The sequence below is a fragment of the Euprymna scolopes genome, chromosome 9 (assembly GCF_053919585.1).
Source record: "Euprymna scolopes isolate OS-2025 chromosome 9, ASM5391958v1, whole genome shotgun sequence".
Lineage (NCBI taxonomy): Eukaryota > Metazoa > Mollusca > Cephalopoda > Sepiida > Sepiolidae > Euprymna > Euprymna scolopes.
The window spans coordinates 83531401-83555198 of record NC_136490.1 but is presented as its reverse complement, the minus strand read 5'-3'; the positions used below and the strand labels follow the sequence as shown (position 1 = coordinate 83555198).

General features: G+C 32.1%; 1 protein-coding gene and 1 pseudogene across 2 annotated transcripts in view; one reads left to right on the top strand and one right to left on the bottom strand.

Annotated features, from left to right (window-relative positions):
• LOC145284737 (protein furry-like) overlaps positions 1-23798 on the bottom strand; it is an 881988-nt gene that overhangs the window by 659565 nt on the left and 198625 nt on the right. For both annotated transcript variants that reach the window (XM_080133679.1, XM_080133680.1), the window contains exons 6-10: positions 22249-22299; positions 20371-20450; positions 18402-18485; positions 13920-14043; positions 11985-12122 (exon numbers count right to left, since the gene is read on the bottom strand). In XM_080133679.1, coding sequence (XP_079989805.1) covers positions 11985-12122; positions 13920-14043; positions 18402-18485; positions 20371-20450; positions 22249-22299 — 477 coding nt within the window. The remainder of the gene's footprint in view (positions 1-11984; positions 12123-13919; positions 14044-18401; positions 18486-20370; positions 20451-22248; positions 22300-23798) is intronic.
• LOC145285343 (U2 spliceosomal RNA) lies at positions 9845-9978 on the top strand (annotated as a pseudogene).

Below are 23798 nucleotides of genomic sequence, written 5' to 3'. Positions count from 1 at the left end.
CTGTGCACGTTTGAACTCTCAATCTTGAGTTGCCTATTGGCCTTGATAAGTGCTAATATAGATAGAAGGGAAAGAGGGTGAGAGAGAGTAGATAAAGAGGGTGAGAGAGAGAAAGAGAAGAGAAAGAGGTCTAGAGAGAGAGAAGAGAGTGAGAGAGAGAGAAAGAGAAATATGGTGAGTCGAGTTGATCCTCGAGTTGCCTATTTGCCTTGATAAGTGCTAATATAGAGAGAAGAGAAACAGGGTTAGAGAGAGAGAGAAGATAAAGAGTGTTAGAGAGAGGCAGAAGAGAAAGTTGTTCCATCCTCTTTTCCAAATTGTAATACTGTGCACGTTTGAACTCTCATCGGCGAGTCTATCCTCGATTTCCCTATTGGCCTTGATAAGTGCATATATAGAGAGAAGAGAAACAGGGTGAGAGAGAGAGAGAGCGAGAGAGAGAGAAGATAAATAGTGTGAGAGAGAGGCAGAAGAGAAAGTTGTTCCATCCTCTTTCCCAAATTTCACTACTGTGCACGTTTGAACTCTCAGTCTCGAGTTGCCTATTGGCCTTGATAAGTGCTAATATAGATAGAAGGGAAAGAGCGTGAGAGAGAGAGATTAGATAAAGAGGGTGAGAGAGAGAAAGAGAAGAGAAAGAGGTCTAGAGAGAGAGAGAGAGAGAAGAGAGTGAGAGAGAGAGAGAAATATGGTGAGTCGAGTTGATCCTCGAGTTGCCTATTTGCCTTGATAAGTGCTAATATAGAGAGAAGAGAACCAGGGTGAGAGAGAGAAGATAAAGAGTGTTAGAGAGAGGCAGAAGAGAAAGTTGTTCCATCCTCTTTTCCAAATTGTAATACTGTGCACGTTTGAACTCTCATCGTCGAGTCTATCCTCGATTGCCTATTGGCCTTGATAAGTGCTCATATAGAGACAAGAGAAACAGGGTGGGAGAGAGCGAGAGAGAGAGAGAGAAGATAAATAGTCTGAGAGAGAGGCAGAAGAGAAAGTTGTTCCATCCTCTTTTCCAAATTTCACTACTGTGCACGTTTGAACTCTCAATCTCGAGTTGCCTATTGGCCTTGATAAGTGCTAATATAGATAGAAGGGAAAGAGGGTGAGAGAGAGAGAGTAGATAAAGAGGGTGAGAGAGAGAAAGAGAAGAGAAAGAGGTCTAGAGAGAGAGAGAGAGGAGAGAGTGAGAGAGAGAGAAATATGGTGAGTCGAGTTGATCCTCGAGTTGCCTATTTGCCTTGATAAGTGCTAATATAGAGAGAAGAGAAACAGGGTGAGAGAGAGAGAGAAGATAAAGAGTGTTAGAGAGAGGCAGAAGAGAAAGTTGTTCCATCCTCTTTTCCAAATTGTAATACTGTGCACGTTTGAACTCTCATCGTCGAGTCTATCCTCGATTTGCCTATTGGCCTTGATAAGTGCTAATATAGAGAGAAGAGAAACAGAGTGAGAGAGAGAGAGAGAGAGCGAGAGGGAGAGAGAAGATAAATAGTGTGAGAGAGAGGCAGAAGAGAAAGTTGTTCCATCCTCTTTCCCAAATTTCACTACTGTGCACGTTTGAACTCTCCATCTCCAGTTGCCTATTGGCCTTGATAAGTGCTAATATAGATAGAAGGGAAAGAGCGTGAGAGAGAGAGAGTAGATAAAGAGGGTGAGAGAGAGAAAGAGAAGAGAAAGAGGTCTAGAGAGAGAGAGAGAAGAGAGTGAGAGAGAGAGAAATATGGTGAGTCGAGTTGATCCTCGAGTTGCCTATTTGCCTTGATAAGTGCTAATATAGAGAGAAGAGAAACAGGGTGAGAGAGAGAGAAGATAAAGAGTGTTAGAGAGAGGCAGAAGAGAAAGTTGTTCCATCCTCTTTTCCAAATTGTAATACTGTGCACGTTTGAACTCTCATCGGCGAGTCTATCCTCGATTTGCCTATTGGCCTTGATAAGTGCTAATATAGAGAGAAAGGAACAGAGTTAGAGAGAGAGAGAGAGCGAGAGAGAGAGAGAGAGAAGATAAATAGTGTGAGAGAGAGGCAGAAGAGAAAGTTGTTCCATCCTCTTTCCCAAATTTCACTACTGTGCACGTTTGAACTCTCAATCTCGAGTTGCCTATTGGCCTTGATAAGTGCTAATATAGATAGAAGGGAAAGAGCGTGAGAGCGAGAGAGTAGATAAAGAGGGTGAGAGAGAGAAAGAGAAGAGAAAGAGGTCTAGAGAGAGAGAGAGAGAGAGAGAGAGAAGAGAGTGAGAGAGAGAGAAATATGGTGAGTCGAGTTGATCCTCGAGTTGCCTATTTGCCTTGATAAGTGCTAATATAGAGAGAAGAGAAACATGGTGAGAGAGAGAGAAGATAAAGAGTGTTAGAGAGAGGCAGAAGAGAAAGTTGTTCCATCCTCTTTTCCAAATTGTAATACTGTGCACGTTTGAACTCTCATCGGCGAGTCTATCCTCGATTTGCCTATTGGCCTTGATAAGTGCTAATATAGAGAGAAGAGAAACAGAGTGAGAGAGAGAGAGAGAGAGAGAGAGAGCGAGAGAGAGAGAGAGAAGATAAATAGTGTGAGAGAGAGGCAGAAGAGAAAGTTGTTCCATCCTCTTTCCCAAATTTCACTACTGTGCACGTTTGAACTCTCAATCTCGAGTTGCCTATTGGCCTTGATAAGTGCTAATATAGATAGAAGGGAAAGAGGGTGAGAGAGAGAGAGAGTAGATAAAGAGGGTGAGAGAGAGAAAGAGAAGAGAAAGAGGTCTAGAGAGAGAGAGAGAGAAGAGAGTGAGAGAGAGAGAAATATGGTGAGTCGAGTTGATCCTCGAGTTGCCTATTTGCCTTGATAAGTGCTAATATAGAGAGAAGAGAAACAGGATGAGAGAGAGAGAGAAGATAAAGAGTGTTAGAGAGAGGCAGAAGAGAAAGTTGTTCCATCCTCTTTTCCAAATTGTAATACTGTGCACGTTTGAACTCTCATCGTCGAGTCTATCCTCGATTTGCCTATTGGCCTTGATAAGTGCTAATATAAAGAGAAGAGAAACAGGGTGAGAGAGAGAGCGAGAGAGAGAGAGAAGATAAATAGTGTGAGAGAGAGGCAGAAGAGAAAGTTGTTCCATCCTCTTTCCCAAATTTCACTACTGTGCACGTTTGAACTCTCAATCTCGAGTTGCCTATTGGCCTTGATAAGTGCTAATATAGATAGAAGGGAAAGAGGGTGAGAGAGAGAGTAGATAAAGAGGGTGAGAGAGAGAAAGAGAAGAGAAAGAGGTCTAGAGAGAGAGAGAGAGAGAGAAGAGAGTGAGAGAGAGAATGTGTTCTTTGGAAAATGTGCACTCGACCTAATTTTCGTTTACATAAGCGGCCTGATACTGATACCCACCCCTCCCCCTTCAAGTTAACAGAGTTAGAATGTATAAACAAAATGGCTAAATCTTTTGGCTAAATCTTTGTTTACATGTTTTACAAAGAGCAAAGTCATCTTCGCCGGCAAAAAACTTCAAGCAAAAATAAAAACATTTTTACCTACGTCAATTTTCGTGTAATTTTGGGATTGTGATTTTTGGAGTGCGATAATTCCGTTGGTAATAATGGTTCGAGTCGAAAACTAATATTTAACTATGTTATAGTATCAATTTCTCCTCCGAAGGCAGTTTTAACGTACTTCAGCCGCAGCCGACATTTTACTGAGCTGACGTCACGTCACGTGACACGTAATGAATAACGTTAAAATGACAGGTTTTTTGGGGGCCCCCCTGGGAGAAAAACGATAAGTTCACCCCTTTCTACTGGTCCGTTTGACGTGAAATTTCGATATTTGTCATCCGGGATATGGGGCTTCGATATGATACCAAATTTGTCAACTCTGGTTCCGTCTTTCAAAAGTTTTAGCGTTACAAACAAACATACATACACACAGACGTTTGGCTTTTATATATATAACTAGCAGGGCTACCCGGCGTTGCTCGGGACCGTATAAACAATGTAAAAACAAAAGCAGATATTGAACATATGTTTTATTCTTAGGGGAGAGGAATCTTTCATCTCTATGTATTATTTGTTTTATCTACCCTAGGACTGGTATTGTTCATGTTTTATCCCTAGCATAGGTAATTTACAGCATGTATATGAAATTGTTTTACCTTAGGGAGAAGAGAACAGGCAATATACAACATAATGTGTCTATATTACATCCCTGGCAACGCCTAGAAACCAGCTAGAACATGTATTTCAGTCAATCTATATTACATCCTGGGCTATGCCGGGAAACCAGCTAATCTCTATTTAGTGACTTGACCAGACGTTTGGCTTTTATATATATATTACATCCCTGGCAACGCCTAGAAACCAGCTAGAACATGTATTTCAGTCAATCATTATTATATCCTGGGCTATGCCGGGAAACCAGCTAATCTCTTTTTAGTGACTTGACCACCAAAATACCTCCCTAAGTGTGTCCTTTCTTTTGAACTTATTAGATATAGGTATCTAGAAATGTGTGTGAAATTTTGTTGAATGCATTGTTCACTATGATTTTCTTATTGTTCTACACAATATCAACTGTAGCGAAATAACACAGTAAACTTAGTGTAGTGTTAGAATAAAGAGCTAAGGAAAAAATTAGAATCATATTTTGTAATTGCAAATCTAAATTTGCTAGCATGTACCAGTATTTGCCAGGTTGTGGAAATTTGGAACTTATAACATATGTAGTGGCCTTTTCCTAGATACCTATTGCTAAAAATTATACTTTCATTTTGTTAGAAAAATCTCTCTTCAGATGCCCTGCATCATTCAAAATAAAAACAAATATTTTTATAATTGTTTCAGTATATTGCTACACAATGTGAAAGTTTTTAACGTTTGTAAAAAAAATCATGAATGTGCTTATATTGCAAAAAAGAAAATATCAGTGCACAGTATTGAAAGTGTTTGAGATTCAAAAGTCTGTAACATTTCTACTAACTTCATAAGATGTCATGTGAGAAACTGAATTGAATATCAAGACATTATCTGAAGCGTTTTTATTTTGGTGTAACATATGTGTTTACAGTGAACCTTAACTTTTAATAAACAGATTGGTATGCAATGACATAGGCTAAGAATCTTTAAAATATATATAAATTGGAAAAATGTGTGAACAAATGAAAAAAAAATGATCCGCTCCACTTGATGACATCAAGCACAGTAATATTTTAGTGAAGAAAATATGAAATTGATGTTCAGTGATTAGTTTGGATGAATGAGAAAATGTAATTGTTTGATGCATAAAAATAACTCAGTTGCTGTATTTGATATTAAGCAGCAAAATATAGTGATTTGAATATTTGGGAAAACATCAAACCAGATTATGTAAAAAGAAAAAAAAAAGATGAAATTAGAAAATATATATTTTATGTTTATGAGTTCTGCCAATCAAAATTTTGTGGCAGAAATTGGGTGATTACCATGCAATTTTATTTTGGTAAAATTCTTAAATTATTAGAATGTTTATTATAATTTCTAATTAGTGACTTGTTATAATCAAAATCCGCCCTAAAGAGTGTCCTTTCTTTTATTAGGTATCAGAGTAGGTATCAAGATTTCTACTTCTATACAAATGTGATATTTCAGATCTGTACATAAAAAATTTGTTGAATATATAGGTTGAGAATTGTTCTGTGTCGCTCTCTCTCACACACACACGCATTCTCACTTTTATAGATATAATAGATAGATTACTCTAGATATATTTCCATATGTCTGAATACCCTATATACAAATTTTCAAATCTGTAGATAAAAAAATTTGTTGAGTATATAGGTTGAAAATTGTTCTCTCTCTCTCTCTCACACACACATTCTCAATTTTAGAGATATAATAGATAGATTATGCTAGATATATTTCCATATGTCTGAATACCCTATATACAAATTTTCTAATCTGTAGATCAAATATTTGTTGAATATATAGGTTGAAAATTGTTCTTACTCTCTCTCTCTCTCTCTCTGGCTACCTCACACACACATTCTAACTTTTATAGATATAATAGATAGATTATGCTAGATATATTTCCATATGTGTGAATACCCTATATACAAATTTTCTAATTTGTAGATAAAAAATTTGTAGAGTGCATAGGTTGAGAATTGTTCTCTCTATCTCTCACACACACACATTCTAACTTTTAAAGATATAATAGATTATGCTAGATATATTTCGATATTTCTGAATACCCTATATATAAAAATTTGTTGAATGTATAGGTTGAGAACTGTTCTCTCTCTCTCTCTCTCTCGCTCACACACACACATTCTCACTTTTATAGATATAATAGAAAGATTATCCTAGATATATTTCTATTTGTATGAATACTCTATATACAAATTTTAAAATCTGTAGATAAAGAATTTGTTGAGTATATGGGTTGAGAATTGTTCTCTCTCTCTCTCTCTCTCTCACACACACACACACACATTCTCACTTTTATAGATATAATAGATTATGCTAGATATATTTCCATATGTCTGAATACCCTATATACAAATTTTCAAATCTGTAGATAAAAAATTTGTTGAGTATATAGGTTGAGAATTGTTCTCTCTCTCTCTATCACACACATTCTCACTTTTATAGATATAATAGACAGATTATGCCAGATATATTAAAATATGTCTGAATGCCCAATATACAAATTTTGAAATCTGTAGATAAAAAATTTGTTGTATACATAGGTTGACAATTGTCCTCTCTCTCACACACACACACATTCTCACTTTTATACATATAATAGATAGATTATGCTAGATATATTTCTATATGTCTGAACACCCTATATACAAATGTTCAAATCTGTGGATAAAAAATTTGTTGAATGTATAGGTTGAGAATTTTTATCTCTCTCTTTTTCTCTCTCTCTCTCTCTCGCTATCTCACACACACGCATTCTCACTTTTATAGATAAAATAGATAGATTATGCTAGATATATTTCCATATGTCTGAATACCCTATATACAAAGTTTCAAATCTGTAGATACAAAATTTGTTGAATATATAGGTTTAGAATTGTTCTCTCTCTCTCTCACACACACATTCTAACTTTTGTAGTTATAATAGATAGATTATGCTAGATATATTTCCATATGTCTGAATACCCTATATACAAATTTTCTAAACTGTAGGTAAAAAATTTGTTGAGTATGTAGGTTAAGAATTGTTCTCTCTCTCTCTCACACACACACACACACACACACACAAGTTCTCACTTTTATAGATATAATAGATAGATTATGCTAGATATATTTCTATATGTCTGCCTACCCTATATACAAATTTCCAAATCTGTGCCCAAAAATGTGTGGAATATATAGGTTGAGAATTGTTCTCTCTCTCTCTCTCTCACACATATTCTCACTTTTATAGGTTATATAGGTTGAGAATTTTTTGCTCTTTCCATCACTCACATTCACACTTTTATAGATATAATACATAGATTATGCCAGATATATTTACATATGTCTGAATACCCAATATACACATTTTCAAATCTGTAGATAAAAAATTAGTTGAATATATAGGTTGAGAATTGTTCTCTCTCTCTCTCTTTCTCTCTCTCTCACACACACATTCTCACTTTTATAGATATAATAGATAGATTATGCTAGATATATTTCCATACGTCTGAATACCCTATATCCAAATTTTCTAATATGTAGATAAAAAATTTGTTGAATATATAGGGTGAGAATTTTCCTTCCTCTCTTTCTCTCTCTCTCTTTCTCACACACACACAAGCTGAAAATTGTTCTCTCTCTCTCTGACTCTCTCTCTCTCTCACACACACACACATGGTCATTTTATAGATATAATAGATAGGTTATGCTAGATATATTTCTATATGTCTGAATACCCTATATACAAATTTTTAAATCTGTAGATAAAAAATTTGTTGAGTATATAGGTTGAGAATTGTTCTTTCTCTCTCTCTCACACACACATTCTCACTTTTATAGATATAATAGATTATGCTAGATATATTTCCAAATGTCTGAATACCCTATATACAAATTTTAAAATCTGTAAAGATAGAATTTGTTGAATATATAGGTTGAGAATTGTTCTCTCTCTCTCTCTTTCACACACATTCTCACTTTTATAGATATAATAGATAGATTATGCTAGATATATTTCCTTATGTCTGAATACCCTATATACAAATTATCAAATCTGTAGATACAAAATTTGTTGAGTATATAGGTTGAGAATTGTTCTCTCTCTCTCTCTCACTCACTCACTCACTCACTCACTCACACACACACACACACACATTCTACCTTTTATAGATATAATAGATTATGCTAGATATATTTCCATATGTCTGAATACCCTGTATACAAATTTTCAGATCTGTACATAAAAATTAGTTGAATATATAGGTTGAGAATTGTTCTCTCTCTCTCTCTTCTCTCTCTCTCTTTCACACACATTCTCACTTTTCTAGATATAATAGATAGATTATGCTAGATATATTTCCATATGTCTGAATACCCTATATACAAATTTTCTAATCGGTAGATAAAAAATTTGTTGAATATATAGGGTGAGAATTGTACTTACTCTCTCTCTCTCTCTCTCTCTCTCTCTCACGCACACATTCTCACTTTTATGGATATAATAGATAGATTATGCTGGATATATTTCCATATGTCTGAATACCCTATATACAAATGGTCAAATCTGTAGATAACAAATTTATTGAATAGATAGGTTGAGAATTGTTCTCTCTCTCTCTCTCGCAACCTTACACACACAACCACACGCAAACATTCTGACTTTTATAGATATAATAGATCGATTATGCTAGATATATTTCCATGTCTGAATACCCAATATACAAATTTTCAAATCTGTAGGTAAAAAATTTGTTGAATATATAGGTTGAGAATTGTTCTCTCTCTCTCACACACTCACATTCTCACTTTTATAGATATAATGTATAGATTATGCTAGATATATTTCTATATGTCTGAATACCCTATATACAAAGTTTAAAATCCGTAGATAAAAATACGTTGAGTATATAGGTTGAGAATTGTTCTCTCTCTCTCTTACGCACACACACACACACACACACACACACACATTTTCACTTTTATAGATATAATAGATAGATTATGCTAGATATATTTCCATATGTCTGAATACCCTATATACAAATTTTCAAATCTGTAGATAAAAAATGTATTGAATATATAGGTTGAGAATTGTTGTCTCTCTCTCTCTCTCTCTCTCTCTCTCTCTGGCTACCTCACACACACACACATTTTCACTTTTATAGATATAATAGATAGATTATGCTAGATATATTTCCATATGTCTGAATACCCTATATACAAACTTTCAAATCTGTAGATAAAAAATTTGTTGAGTATATAGGTTGAGAATTGTTCTCTCTCTCTCACACGAAACTGTGCGCTCGGCTTCTTCCCCCCCTTCCCACCCCAAATGCTTGGGAAACTGTGCACTGTTTTTGTTGGTTTTCAAGCTGCCTCTTCCCCCCCCACACACACACACAGTTTAACAGTAGTAGGAGGTCAAGAGAAAGAGGGTGAGAGAGAGAGAAGAGTAAGTTGGTGAGAGAGAGAGAAAAGAGAAAGAGGGTGTTGGTTTTATATTTTTATTATCGTCTAATATTTTGAAAGCTGAATTTCTAATAAAATGTGCATCTATAGGAGATAATGCCTGGGAATGTGTTCCCCCCCCCCCACAGTTTAACAGTGGTGTGACGTCAAGAGAAAGAGGGTGAGAGAGAGGGAAGAGTAAGTGGGTGAGAGAGAGAAAGAGAGAGAAAAAAAAGAAAGACGGTGTTGGTTTTGTGAAAAAAGTTGTTATTTACAATTGTTCGCATTCTTGGCCTTTTGGTCAAGATCAAAGTGTAGTATCTGTTCTTCAGATGCTGCACTTCTATTTCTTGTTCTCTTTCGGTGGAGGAGAAATCCTCCACGACTGAGACAATTTTTATTTTTGTACCTTTTCTCCACGTTAAAAAACGACCCTGGTGTCTAACTCTGTCCCGTGGGGAGGCATAGTAAATAGGTACAATTGTTCGCCATTAGTGGATGTTGACGTCACGTCACGTGACATGACTAAGCGTTTTTTTTTTTTAGTATGAATAACATTTTTTGTTTTAATTATAAAGTCTACACTTAATTTTATAGAAAATGATGTATATATAATAGAAAAAAAAAATTACTGGTTTTGTTGGATTCAAGTGGATCCCCCCCCCTCCAGTTTAAGAGATAGCAGGTCACGTGGTAATATACAAAATGGCTAGCGTAAATATAAAGATCGGTTTTTTTATCGACGAATATTTTGAAAGCTGAATTTTTTTTTATTCCTGTACATTTTTTCCTGATATTTTTCGTTAAAACTCTTGTATAAATACTATTTTTAACCAGTTAAATACGTTGGAGACATTGTCATGGAGTTTAATAATCTCTAGAACAAAGCAGAAGAGAAATTACAAAAGTATCGGTAAAACAAAGTGTTTGTTTACATTTGTTCGCCATTACTGGATGTTGACGTCACGTCACGTGACATGACTAAGCGTTTTTGGATTATGTAATATTAACATTAAAATGACAGGTTTTTTTGGGGGCCCCCCCTAGGAGAGAAATGATCAGTTCACCCCCTTTTAATGGTCCGTTTGGTGTGGAATTTCGATATTTGTCATGCGGGTGATCAAGGTTCAATATGATACATAATTTGTCAACTTTGGTTGTGTCTGTCAAAAGTTTGAGCTGACGTCACGTCACGTGACACGTATTGAATAACGTTAAAATGACAGGTTTTTTTGGGGGCCCCCCTAGGAGAAAAACGATCAGTTGACCCCTTTCTACTGGTCCGTTTGACGTGAAATTTCGATATTTGTCATCCGGGTGATCAAGGTGCAATATGATACCAAATTTGTCAACTCTGGTTCCGTCTTTCAAAAGTTTTAGCGTTACAAACAAACATACATACATACATACATACACACCGATTTTTGCCTTTTATATATATAGATAAGATAACCGATAAGTAATAACTAGAAATTTTGACTTTAACATTAAAGATAATATTGACAGTGAAATAAGGTCCCCACAAGACACCCTTGCACAACTAAAATATGACCAATAAAATTTGAAAAGTGAAGCAGAAAAGAGAAAAACAAAAACAAACAAAAAAAAAAAAGAACAATATTACTCACAAAGTGGTTCAATTCTTCTTTGTTTTTTTTTTTTTTTCAAGTTTTTGTTTCTGTTTTTTTTGCAACTATACTATCTCCTATGAAAATTTTTTCTTTTTTTCTTAATTTTAAACTTTTTGGAGAAAAGGCCTAGTCATACCACACCCAATAATCTTCTGTAATGTGATAGTTAGATTTTAACATGGACCTATAAAAGAGATAAATTCAACTCAGTTTTTTCTTAGTTTTAACACAAGGCATTTATTAATGGAACTTTCCAAACAACGCCTGCACCTTGTTTTTTTTTTTAGTTTCTCTCGTCTGCCATATGATTAACAAAACTCTGCCATTTTGACACGTTTTTTTCATTCTCTCATGCCGGGATTACACGACTATCTCATGCTGGCATGTGCTTTCCAATTACTCTCGTCGCCACGTGGTTCCGTTTTTCTCTCCCTTTCTCTTCCTCTGCAGTGACATCACCTCGTGCACTGGCTTGGTCATTTATATTTATGTCATGCTGCTGCTCCATATGTCTTAACAGCTTTGTTACAGTAATCTTCAGCTTTCTGCATTTTGTACTTTTTTGGTACAAAAGAAAAACTATTTAATCTTTTACATCTGCATTTGTCATTTCTTCTTTGCCATTGTCGTATTCTTGTCTGTGTTTCTTTCTTATCAGACCGACCACTCATTGATTTGTGCTCTGCAATCTTAGGGTAGATAGAAAGAAGGAGAAGAAAAGAAGAACGTTATTATTGTTGTAGACAAAGGAGAAATAGGATAAAAAGAAAAGAAAAATGTTATTCTTACAGCTGCAACAGGAAGAAGAATTTCTACAAAGAACATGGATAAGGCATGACGAATGTCTCGGTCTTTGACCTCAAGGAAATAATGGCCTAATTCATGCAAAAATTGCAAACATGCCTGAAAATCTTCAATTGGGTGCATCTGTAAGAAAAAAAAACAATGAAGATGAAATAATTGAAAATAATTCTTTAAAAAAAAGTTTCTCAACCAATGAAGCTGAAATAATTGAAAATAATTCTTTAAAAAAATGAAGCTGAAATAATTGAAAATAATTCTTTAAAAAAAAGTTTCTCAACCAATGAAGCTGAAATAATTTAAAATAATTCTTTAAAAAAATGAAGCTGAAATAATTGAAAATAATTCTTTAAAAAAAAGTTTATCATTATAATATCATTCTGAATTAATTATTATACTTTTTTGATAATTATAACTTTTATCTTTTAAAAAGTTACAGAAATCAAATTGTATAAAACCAATTAAATAATTAGCAAATTAGAAAAAATTGTTCATGCTATAAAAGTAAAAATTTTAGATTTTTTATTCTTTTTTAGATAATGTTTAGATACTTTTAGATTTTAAACTAATCAGAATTTAAAATTTCATAGGAAATAAATTTAACACTATATAAACACACATTTTAAGTCGGGAAATTATTTTACTGGTGAAGACAAAGCATGATATAACATTCAATGCTATTCAGAGTTTAGTAAATATATTTTCCTGGTCATCATGATCATAATCATTAGCATTACATTCTTCTCTTCCTAGCTTGTTGGCCGAGAGCAGATCTATAACAGGAAAGAAACTGAGTAATGTTTGGTTAAATAGAGTAGCTCCCAGCTTTTGGCATTTTTCATACTCTGTTCAAAGTTAGTTCCGGACATTTCAACTTAGAATGAAGGTACATTGGATTCTGTCAATAACCAACATTAAAATTTCATCTTTTAAAAGTAAGGACAAGAAAGTAACTAAAAGAAAAAGAGTACCATTTAAAGACAGAAGTTTGCTGGAATTCTGAAATATTTTTTATTATCAAAAGGAACAAAAGATTTAAAAGCTTAAAGGTTTTAAAACAACAGTAATTTAGGAAAATAATTTTAAAAAGTTTTGAAGTAATTTAACCTGAAGGGGTTAAAAAACAATATAAAAGACTTACACATCAATTCATGGCCCAAATGAGGCAATTCTGGCTCATGCCAATTTATCCTCTGTTCGGATATGACCTTGTGAACATTGCCATAAAGAAGTCTTTATGGAAAGAAGTGAAAAACTCAAAACTATCAAATAGAACCATAAAACAGAGAATCCATATAGAAACATGTCAATATATATTTGGAGCAAACCAATCACCTGCCTAACCACAATAATTAGCATAAAGCTGGTAACCATATTGTGGTAAACTCCAAAACGGACAAAACAAATATAAGAAGACTTGAAATTAATTAGGATTCCTTTGATGCAACCCTTTACACTGATGGATCAATTAAATCTGAGAACGCTATAGGCAACCATGGTATCCAACCAAGTGATTCCCTGGTTCTCCATAGAATAAAATTAACAACATCAGTTTCGATATGCAAATTGAAAATGATAGTGAAACTACACATATACAAAGAAATTTTTGGAAATATATTGGAAAAACAACTTTATGAAAGCACAGTTGACAACTTTTTCAATTTGATGGCAACAAAAATAAGTTAAACAATCTCATTCTAGTTAAAAGAGTAATTTCATAAAAGAAGAAAACAAAAAGATTTTGTACATGAAAAATATTTCCTACACAAAATTAGTTTAGATATGAATGAAAATCAGCAATAACTTCATGAATCTGCATGTTAAAACCATTTCACAACAAAATAAAATGATTTTAAATAAAGTTTGCGAGAATACTTATCAATAGAGAAAAATTTGTCTGAGTAAATTATTTTTTCTTTATACCTTAATTCTGAAAAACTTAAATCCCATCAATAAACTGATGATGCTTTGGGTTGTGTATGGATTTTGGTCTTTTTGCTTCAGTTCTTTTAATTCATTCATAAACATTTTTCGCACCTGTGGAAACCTAAAAGACAATGATTGAATAAATTTAAAGGTTATTTCAAAGTGTAAAATATTTTCATTATGTACTTAAAAAATATAAATGGTTCAAGTAATATAGAATTTTTTTACATGTGAGCAAATTGAGCTTTAAACTGAAATAAAATTTAATTTTTTCTGCCAATAGATTTCATTGATGCACAAACATTTTTAGACAAGAAATCATCACAAAATTTTACCATCAAATTTTCTTTCCACTCACAAGGATGAATAATATGGTTGATAAAATGCCATCTTGTATTCCAATGGCTAACTATGAGTATTTGTTATCACAATGGTTTTTAAATACCTGCTAATCTTAGAAATATTAATTTTGGAAGTAATTTAAAAAAGAACAACAATGATTTGCCCCCCCCCCTTTCTCTCTCATATGTAACACATTTTGTTGGTTTCCTCTTGGGAAACAATGATTCTAAAAGATTGTAGTTACTACTAAAGTGTGTTTCTAATCTGAAATACATACATTTTGTTGTTTAATATTTCATTTTTTCTAGTAGACCTACTCTCTCAAATACGTAATCCCACTAAGAGAATAGCAAAAGCTTTCACTCTGATGCAATTACTGCTTACTAGGTTAATCTTTTGGCATGTAGCTGTTTATTATTTGACTATCTGCATATTTAATACATCAGCTTACAGGTTCATTTAACAGCCTCTCCCTTATTCTTAATGAAAAACTTACAAAAAATCCTTGCCCATACATGGCCATTAGACCTCATAAAAATTCTGATATCTACATATAGACCTGTTAGATATTTTATTGGCACAATTCTAAACAAAACTCAGCTATTAAACAGTGACTGGTACAGTAGCCCAAACGAATCAAAATAATATCTACCAGATCTATTCGCTTCCGTAGGAACATACTATGATTTTAGGCAATTACAAACAACCTTACATAGTTTTCACTCATAATGTAAGAGCATCTATAATAACACTGAGCACTTCAAAACAAAACAAAAATCCCAGAATTACAAGAGTAAAAGAGGAATCCGCCAGACTAACCGAATTTAATTGTTTTCTTCAAATGTGTTTTTCTTTTGTGGACATGTTAATTCTGATTTACTAATTCTTTTATTTTTTGGGACGGGTTCATAGAAAATATGGAACATACTATATATATATTTTTTTAATTGTTGCATAACAGAATGTAAAGTATAGATTGCGTTTATGCAGAATACAGAATATGCAACGTACAGAGCGTGTTAATTATTTTGAATACGATTTTCAAGTTTAAATTTATTAACTGTATTTTTGTTTCTTAAATTGTTAAATGAAAGTAGAGACTCTGTTTAGACAGATAATGGAACATGTTACTTTCTAGGATAGGATTTCCAAGTTAATTAATGTTTAATGGTATTGGTGTTTATTACATTGTTAGAAAAATAAAAACAGAAAAACACACTAGGAAGAACTCTTATAAGGAAAACCTTTCTTTACTAGGGGTTACACAAAATCGTTTTTACAGAAAAATGATCCCAAATAAGTTAAAACACAAAAAAACTTATCCATGTAGGTAAAGGAGTAACTTATCTTGCCTTTGGTAACATTTATTTGTAATATATTTGTTCTTTTTTGTTTTGCTTGTTTTTGTTGTTTTTTAATACTTTTTCATTTTGCTTCTTATATTGTTAGGAGACAGTATAAATTATTTGACTAAGACCCCCCTCCCTATATTAAGAATAAGGGAGGGCAGGTTTTATTTGAAACAGAAAATAAAAAAAATTATATAAAACAAAATAAATAGGATGAGACATTAAAAAAAATATTGTTATAAATATTAAAAGTGGAAATTTAAGAAAGCCACAAACGATATGAGACTTCCTCTTGCTCCAAGAAAAACAATGAAAATCCTGATCGATTACATGTCTCTTTTGACCACTAATTGGCTAGGAAGTCGGTGCTCATTTTACATTAAATTTATGTAGGAAAGTAATCTCTCACTGTAAAATATTAAATATTTATTACTTTTTTTTTTAATTCCTTCTTTATATATATATTTTTAAGGATGTTGGAACTTAATAGCCCCAAAAAAGTAAATTTGGAATTTTTTAGAGGGGCAATACGCTGGAGAAGATAGACAAAATTTATCTCTTTTATTTGGTTAGAATTTTCGAGTTAAATTAATTTTGTACAGTAGCTGTGTTCATTAAATTATCAGATAAAAGTAATAATAAGAAGTAATTGTGCACCCCCCTTCCCATGTTTAGAATGAGTGAAATGTGTCTTCCTTTTTTTAGACATGTTAATTTTTAATGGTATTTTCTGTTTAGTAAAATGTTGGGTGAAAGTATAGAATAGTTAATTACGCCCCCCCTCCCTATGTTAAGAATGGGTTTTTAAATAATGTTATTCTAACATAGTTCATATTCTGCATAAGTATCTTTTGTTTGTCCAATATGGATCTAATTGTTTCTACTTACTTGCCTCTCCACACAAGAAAATAGACACAAAGTCGGTTTTTAATGTGGGAAACGTCAAGCTCCCCCAAAAAGGGAAAACTCTGGGTTAGAACAAAAATAAAAAAAAACATTTAAACGCAGAAGAATTTCGACCTCATTGACCCAGGACAAAATAGAGGTGTAGCTTCAAAACAGATACTACTCATTGTTCCTAGAAAAAAGGCCAAGGAAGTATCTATAGATTAAATAGCATCGGGGAACTTCAGACGAGGGGGTAATAAATAATTAAATTATACCTATTGTTCATTTCCAAATGTAAACAAACTTCTGGTTAAATTAATCGATACCGCTGTTGAATGTAAAGAGTTCCTTTTTAAGGATTACATTATTCGATTAGTATTTTCAAGTTTTACAATACCTTTTTGTTTGTTCATTAAATTGTTAGGTGGAAGTACAAAATAGTTATTTACAAACAGCCGAGCACACAAGCAGCTTTGATTAAAACGAAAAGAATAGTCCTAACAAGCGATCAGTATACACATAGTTGCAGCCGGCAGCTATTGTGTAAAAGTATTATTAATAGTCGCTTAGCATGGTTTGACAGAAAGTTAAGTAGTTACAGTGGAAAAACCGTAATATCCAAATATGTAAAGTATATTTTTCTTTTTAAATCGATATTATATCAAAATATATTAAAAAAAATCTCAAATAAAGCAGAATAGCATGAGCATTACTATTATCACTATTCCAAAGGAATTCATTAAATATTTAGTGAAGAAATTTAAAATTTGTTTTTTTTTTTATGCTATACATATGGCTTCATTCCTTATTCTCGCTCAACCCTTTCTCTCTCTCTCTCTCTCCATCTCTCTCTGTGTAAAAATTGATGTGCAAGTGATAAGAAAATATAAACCGCTTGAAATAGCATCAACAATTCTCGTAAGCAGTCAGTCTGATGCTGTTAGAAATAAAGAGTAGTAGTAACAGTGATAGTTCCAATGGACAATTATTAAATGTTATGTTATGGTAGTATCAATAGGTGGAAAACTCTTAAGGAATTATTTTGTAAAAAAGATTTTAAAAAAATCGATATTATATCAAATTATATAAAATAATATCTGAAATGAAACAGAAAAACATGGAGATTATTATTATCACTATTCCAAAGGAATTCATTAAATATTTGGCGAGGAAATTAAAAATTTGTTTTTTGAAGCAGTACCTATGGCTTCATTATTCAATAGTAGTCTGCAAGTAACATTTTGTTTGTCAAGCAGTTACTTGCTCGACTAACATATTTATTTTACAGTGAATTCATAAACAATGCAGATGAATTCAATATTACTGTTTAAAAAAATACTTTGCATTAATATATATAATCTATTGAACTTTATAATTCAACAGATTATATGTATTAATGCAATTCTTTTCTGAAAAATAATTGATTTTTAAAAGATTTAGATGATTTGATATTCTTCCAAACAAAAATATAAATGAAAGCAAATTGTAACTGAACAAATTCAAGATTTTATTTTGTTAAATAATAAAAGAAAATAGATTTTTTGAAAAAATATTATCATATTCATTTTAACATGTTTTACATGCTGGCATATGTTGGATGGCTTTTAGAAATTGTCTTCTAAACTAATCTATTTCTGGCTTTATTCATAGTTCTCTCAGATCCAATTCTATCACTTATTCCCATAATTTGCTCAGCCCCCCCCCCATGCTATCTAAATTATTTTTCAACTAAGGCTAGTTCTATATGTTCAATGTGACCAAACAAACAGTCTCCTATTCTTCACACATTTCCCTATATTGTCAAGATTCATCAGATCTAAGGCTGTTTTAAAACTCACATCACACATCAGTCACAATCTGACTATTTTTATTACCAAATTTATAAAAAGTATGATCTCACCGTGACTGTGCCAATACACCAACCACTTCAGCATACAAGTCAGCAATGAGATTGATATTACCTGTATTGGGATTCGATTGGAGGCTGAAAATTAATGAAAATTTCAAGTCAATTTTATCATATATTATCAATATGTTTTTTTTTTAAATACTTTTTTATATGAAAGAAATTTGTACTCTAATATCAAGAAAAAAGTGAAAATATCTTTATAAATTATGCATGAATTCTTTTTTAAAAATGTAAATACATTTTCACAATATTTACAATGCACAGCAATCTAAATTATTCATTTCAAAGATGAGTTAGTTTAGAATTTTATGCTGCTTTTTGCAAGTAAAAATCTGAGATTTGTGTTAAAAATTAACACCTACAAATATATGAAATACTTGCTTACTGCAGAAGACTCTTATTTCTTTATAAAACATTATCTCTAAAGTTTATTTACTTTTATTGAATCAAAGATTCAGTAGGACCATTATGCTTTATCAGTGGATCACTCATCACTTAAATGCCAGCTTTTTTCACATGTAAACAAAATATGAATTTTCAAACTGGTTGTCTCAGAATAACTTTTTTTTCACTGAGGATTCAACATATATATATATATTAATTCTTACATAATATTAGTATATTTGGGCAGTATTTTTTCTCTTATGCATGTTTCATCAAACAGCAGAAATAATTTCTGTTTTCTTGCATTTTTATCCCTTTGGTGGACCAGTGTTCGAATGTGCTGTTTGAGTATAAAAAAAAAATTGCCATAGTTGTAAATATTATCTAGCGAATGACAAAATTAAAAATTGCATTTGGTGAATTTATTGAAAAGTCGATATAAATAGTTTAAAATCATTAAAAGCACTTAAGCATGCCTTCCCTCTCATATTGAGCCTGATTGATGTTCAGTTTTTTTTATGTGAATTAGTAGGACTTCAATGATTGGGAGGTATAGATTATAATGTGAAATGGCTAAAATAGTGGTGTTTTTAATTAATATGTTTCTAAATTCGTTTTGAGGGATGTCATGTGCTGCAAACGAATTAAGAAACATTAATATAAAACACTGCCATTTTAGCTGTCTCACATTATGATCTGCGCCTCCCAATCATTGAAGTCCTACTCATTCGCATAAACAAACCGACCATTAATGAAGCTCAATATAAAGGGGAAGGCACGTTTATGTGATTTTAATCAACTTTTCAATAAATTCACCAAACGCAATTTTTAATTCATCATTCGCAACTCATGGAAGTCGAAAACGTTTGCGACGATGGCTAATTTCTTTTTACAATCAAACAGAACATTCTCGAACATTGGTCCGCCAAAGGGAGAAAAATGGATTGCAAGAATTATCCCTGCTGTTCAGCGAAACATACACACACACACACACACATATATATATATTTGTTGCTTACAAAATAGAAATATTTGTATATAACTAAGTGCACAAAAAGTAATCGTTTTTCATCCCATCTCATAAATATGCCATATATAAATTCAGTTAACAACAATTTATCACTTTTTTGTTGATTGAATGTACATTTTATAAATACTTATTTAGATTCAAAAACCTGTCACCTTATTAGGTAAGTAATATATAAAATGAAAGAAGAAATATGCAAATGAATTTACAAAAAAAAAATAAGCCAACAAGATGTATTTTCAGTCAATAACTTTATTTCTGATGCTAATACTAAAATTACTAATAAAGTTCAAGTACTTTTTAAAAGTTCTCATTGAAAAAAATTTTTTTTTCTTTATGGAAAAGATCAATAATTATTGCCATATTTTTTCTGCATTTCTTCTTGTAATAATTTCGCATAAAATTGTTATTTTGTCAAAATGAAACCGTATTAATTTTTTTGTACAAAATGAGTCTAAACATGTTTTAATATAAAATATATTGTTCAATATAAAAGCAAAGTGAAGATAAAAAGTGATCACAGAGATCGTGAATATAAGAAATACATACCCATCTCTGTATTTAAAGTGCTGAAATGATTGTTTTAGAATGTGATTCACTAAGTCATCATGACCCGGATGTAAAAATAACTGCAAGATAATTCAGGAGGAAGACGAAAATTAATGAAACCACAAAAATAATACAATTAAAATATATAATAAGCTTCTTCCTTTGTACATATGCTATCACTTTCCTCCTTTAAAAATGAGATTGTTCAATCACCAAAGATAAATAGCAAAAATGTAATTGGACATTATATGATATTTTACAATTAAAACGTTTGTTTGATTTATTTTAAAATATATTTATCTGATTAGTATTGGGTTGACAAGAAAGTTCTTGCAGAATTTTTAATTTTGATTTCAAATGACGTATTTTTAAATAAGTTTTTGTTACCTTTACTTTATATATCATTTTAAAGATCTTTTTCGCTCTATCTAATCGTTTAAATCAAAATTGTTGTGAAACAATTATGTCTTCTTTTCAAAACGTTGAATACAAGATGGAAAAAAAGCAAATTCTCACAATTTTCTTATTTCAATTAAAGTTAGGCTGAAAAGCTGCTGAAACAGCTCATGATATCAACGAAGTATTTGACCCAGAAACCATTACTGAACGCAGAGCACAATGGTGGTTTAAGAAATTTTGTGGTGGCGACGAGAGTCTTGAAGATGATGAGCATAGTGGTCAGCCATCGGATGTTGACAACAATCAATAAAAAGCCTTAATCGAAGCGAATCCATGCACAACTGTTTGAGAACTTGCTTCTGAATTAAACGTAACATATACAATGATTTCCAACCACTTGAGAGAGACAAAAACAGGTGCCTCATGAATTGAACGACAACCAAAAGAAACGCTGTGTATTATCTTCCCTTTTTTATGCAACAAGAACGACCTATTTCTTGATGGGGTGGTGACTTGTGATAAAAAGTGGATTCTTTACGACAACTGGCAAGCTAAGCTCAATGGTTAGATGCTGATGAAGATCCACGACACTTCTCGAAGCCAGAGTTGCACCAAAAGAAGGTCATGCTGACTGCTTGGTGGTCAACGACCAGTCTCATCCATCACAGTTTTTTGAATGCAGGCGAAACTATTGTAACGGCAAAGTACTGTGAACAAATGAATGAAATGCATCAGAAACTTCAACAACAACACCCAACATTAGTCAATAGAAAAGGTCCAATTTTCATCCATGACAATTCCTGACTGCACATTGTAAAATCGACCCTGCAGAAATTAAACGAATTTGACCACAAAACTCTGCCTCATCCATTATACTCCCCACACCTCTCACCTACTGACTACAACTTTTTCAAGCATTTCGACAACTTTCTGCATAAGAAATACTTCAAAAACCTGAATATCAAAAAGGCTTTCAGTGATTTCATCACCACCAGAACGCGAGATTTTTACATTACTAGCATAAATACACCTGTTTGTGTTAGCAAAAGTGTGTTGATTCTGCTGGTCCTTATTTTGGTCAATACATTTTTGTTTGAGCGAAAACATGTTCATCTGAATTTGAAAGTTAAAACTGCAAGAACTTTCTTGTCAAACTAATATTTTTAGGTAAAAAGTAAATCAGTGTGGAATTTACACATGGTTCTACTAGTGAAAACAATTTTAGATTATATTTTGTATAGCACAAAACAGGCAAATATTTGATAAAATATACAATATCATTCATATAAAATATTATTTATATACAAAAATCAATAAGTCTGTAACATGATTATTCCCTAGAGATTTTCAATCTAATTTGATGTTCAATATTTACATATGTGCCAAACGGTGAAAGAGCTTGGGAATTTTTCCATTGACCAATTCTATCCAATCGTTGTTTATTCAAAGGAACAAAAATGTTTTAAACTGGTGACTCACCTTAGGTAAAATTTCAATTAATGCCAAGCAGTAAACATACTCTACAGCAAGCTATAATAACAAGAATGATAACATTTGAATTAAATAAAGAATTATATTTTCCATGGACACATTTTTAGAAAACTAAGAACAACTTGTGCTTTCAGAAAACATATATTTATTTGAAATATCTAAAAATAATAAATTTGGATTATCTGAACATTTTACTGCAGTTTGCTGGCTTACACATTTTTTAAGAGTTTTTCTAAATGAATACATTACTGAACTATCCATATTATACCTCTTAGTGAATCAAAAACAAAATGCTATCTCATATCGAGATATTTATACATACAAAATGTTTTGATTTGACTTGGTATCGAAATTCATATCTGAACAACCCTATTTGAGAAGTTGATTTCCAATGGTTATGATAGTAAAATATTGCAAATCTGTAGATTATTTCGCATTAAACGGCCCGATCTAAAGGAGGAGATATGCATGCATAGCGGGGAAACCCAACGTTGCCTGGGATTGAATGATAATCAACAAATATTTCACACTCTTATATTTTTATTGTCATTGAAATCAGTGAAATCACCCCTTTTTTTAATCAAATCGATTGATTGCCTGCTGTAGTTGTGGACCTATTGTGGTAAGGAAACTTCACATGCCTCCCTGAAGTTACTTAGCCCACAATACATTGTAGTCTACATTGCACTGTAGAGAACCTACTGTTGATTTTATAAATATATATTTTCTGAAAGCACAAGTTGTTCTTAGTTTTCTAAAAATGTGTCCATGGAATTATTTTGAATAACAAAAAGCCTACTGTTAATTTTGGTGCTAGTGCAGAGAGTGATTTGCGCTATTTTTTAAATCGTATTTCCACGTTTAATTTAAGTTTTATGATATGTTCTTTATTCAATTGTAAGGTTGAAGTATAGAATAGGTACAAAACACCCTCCCCATGTTAAGAATGGCTTTTTAAATGTTAGGCTGTGTAACTTGTAAAGTTCAGTGAAAATCGCCTGTTTCTTTTTTCATTGAATTATTTCAATTATCAATACTTATCAAAGATATTACGATACAAAACTTTCCTAAGAACACTGCTAGGTACATAAAGTACATTCATATAAAATTTCATAAAAATCAGCCCAATCATTTCGAGTCCATAGAGAACTCTTTCTCTCAGTTTCTTTTATTTATTAGTAGCATATATGTATATATAAGCATATATACATGCATATATGTTAGCAAGTGTGTTGATTCTGCTGGTCCTTATTTTGGTCAATACATTTTTGTTTGAGCGAAAACATGTTCATCTGAATTTGAAAGTTAAAACTGCAAGAACTTTCTTGTCAAACTAATATTTTTAGGTAAAAAGTAAAACAACGTGGAATTTACACATGGTTCTACTCGTGAAAACAATTTTAGATTATATTTTGTATAGCACAAAACAGGCAAATATTTTATAAAATATACAATATCATTCATATAAAATATTTTATAAAATATACAATATCATTTATATAAAATATTTTATAAAATATACAATATCATTTATATAA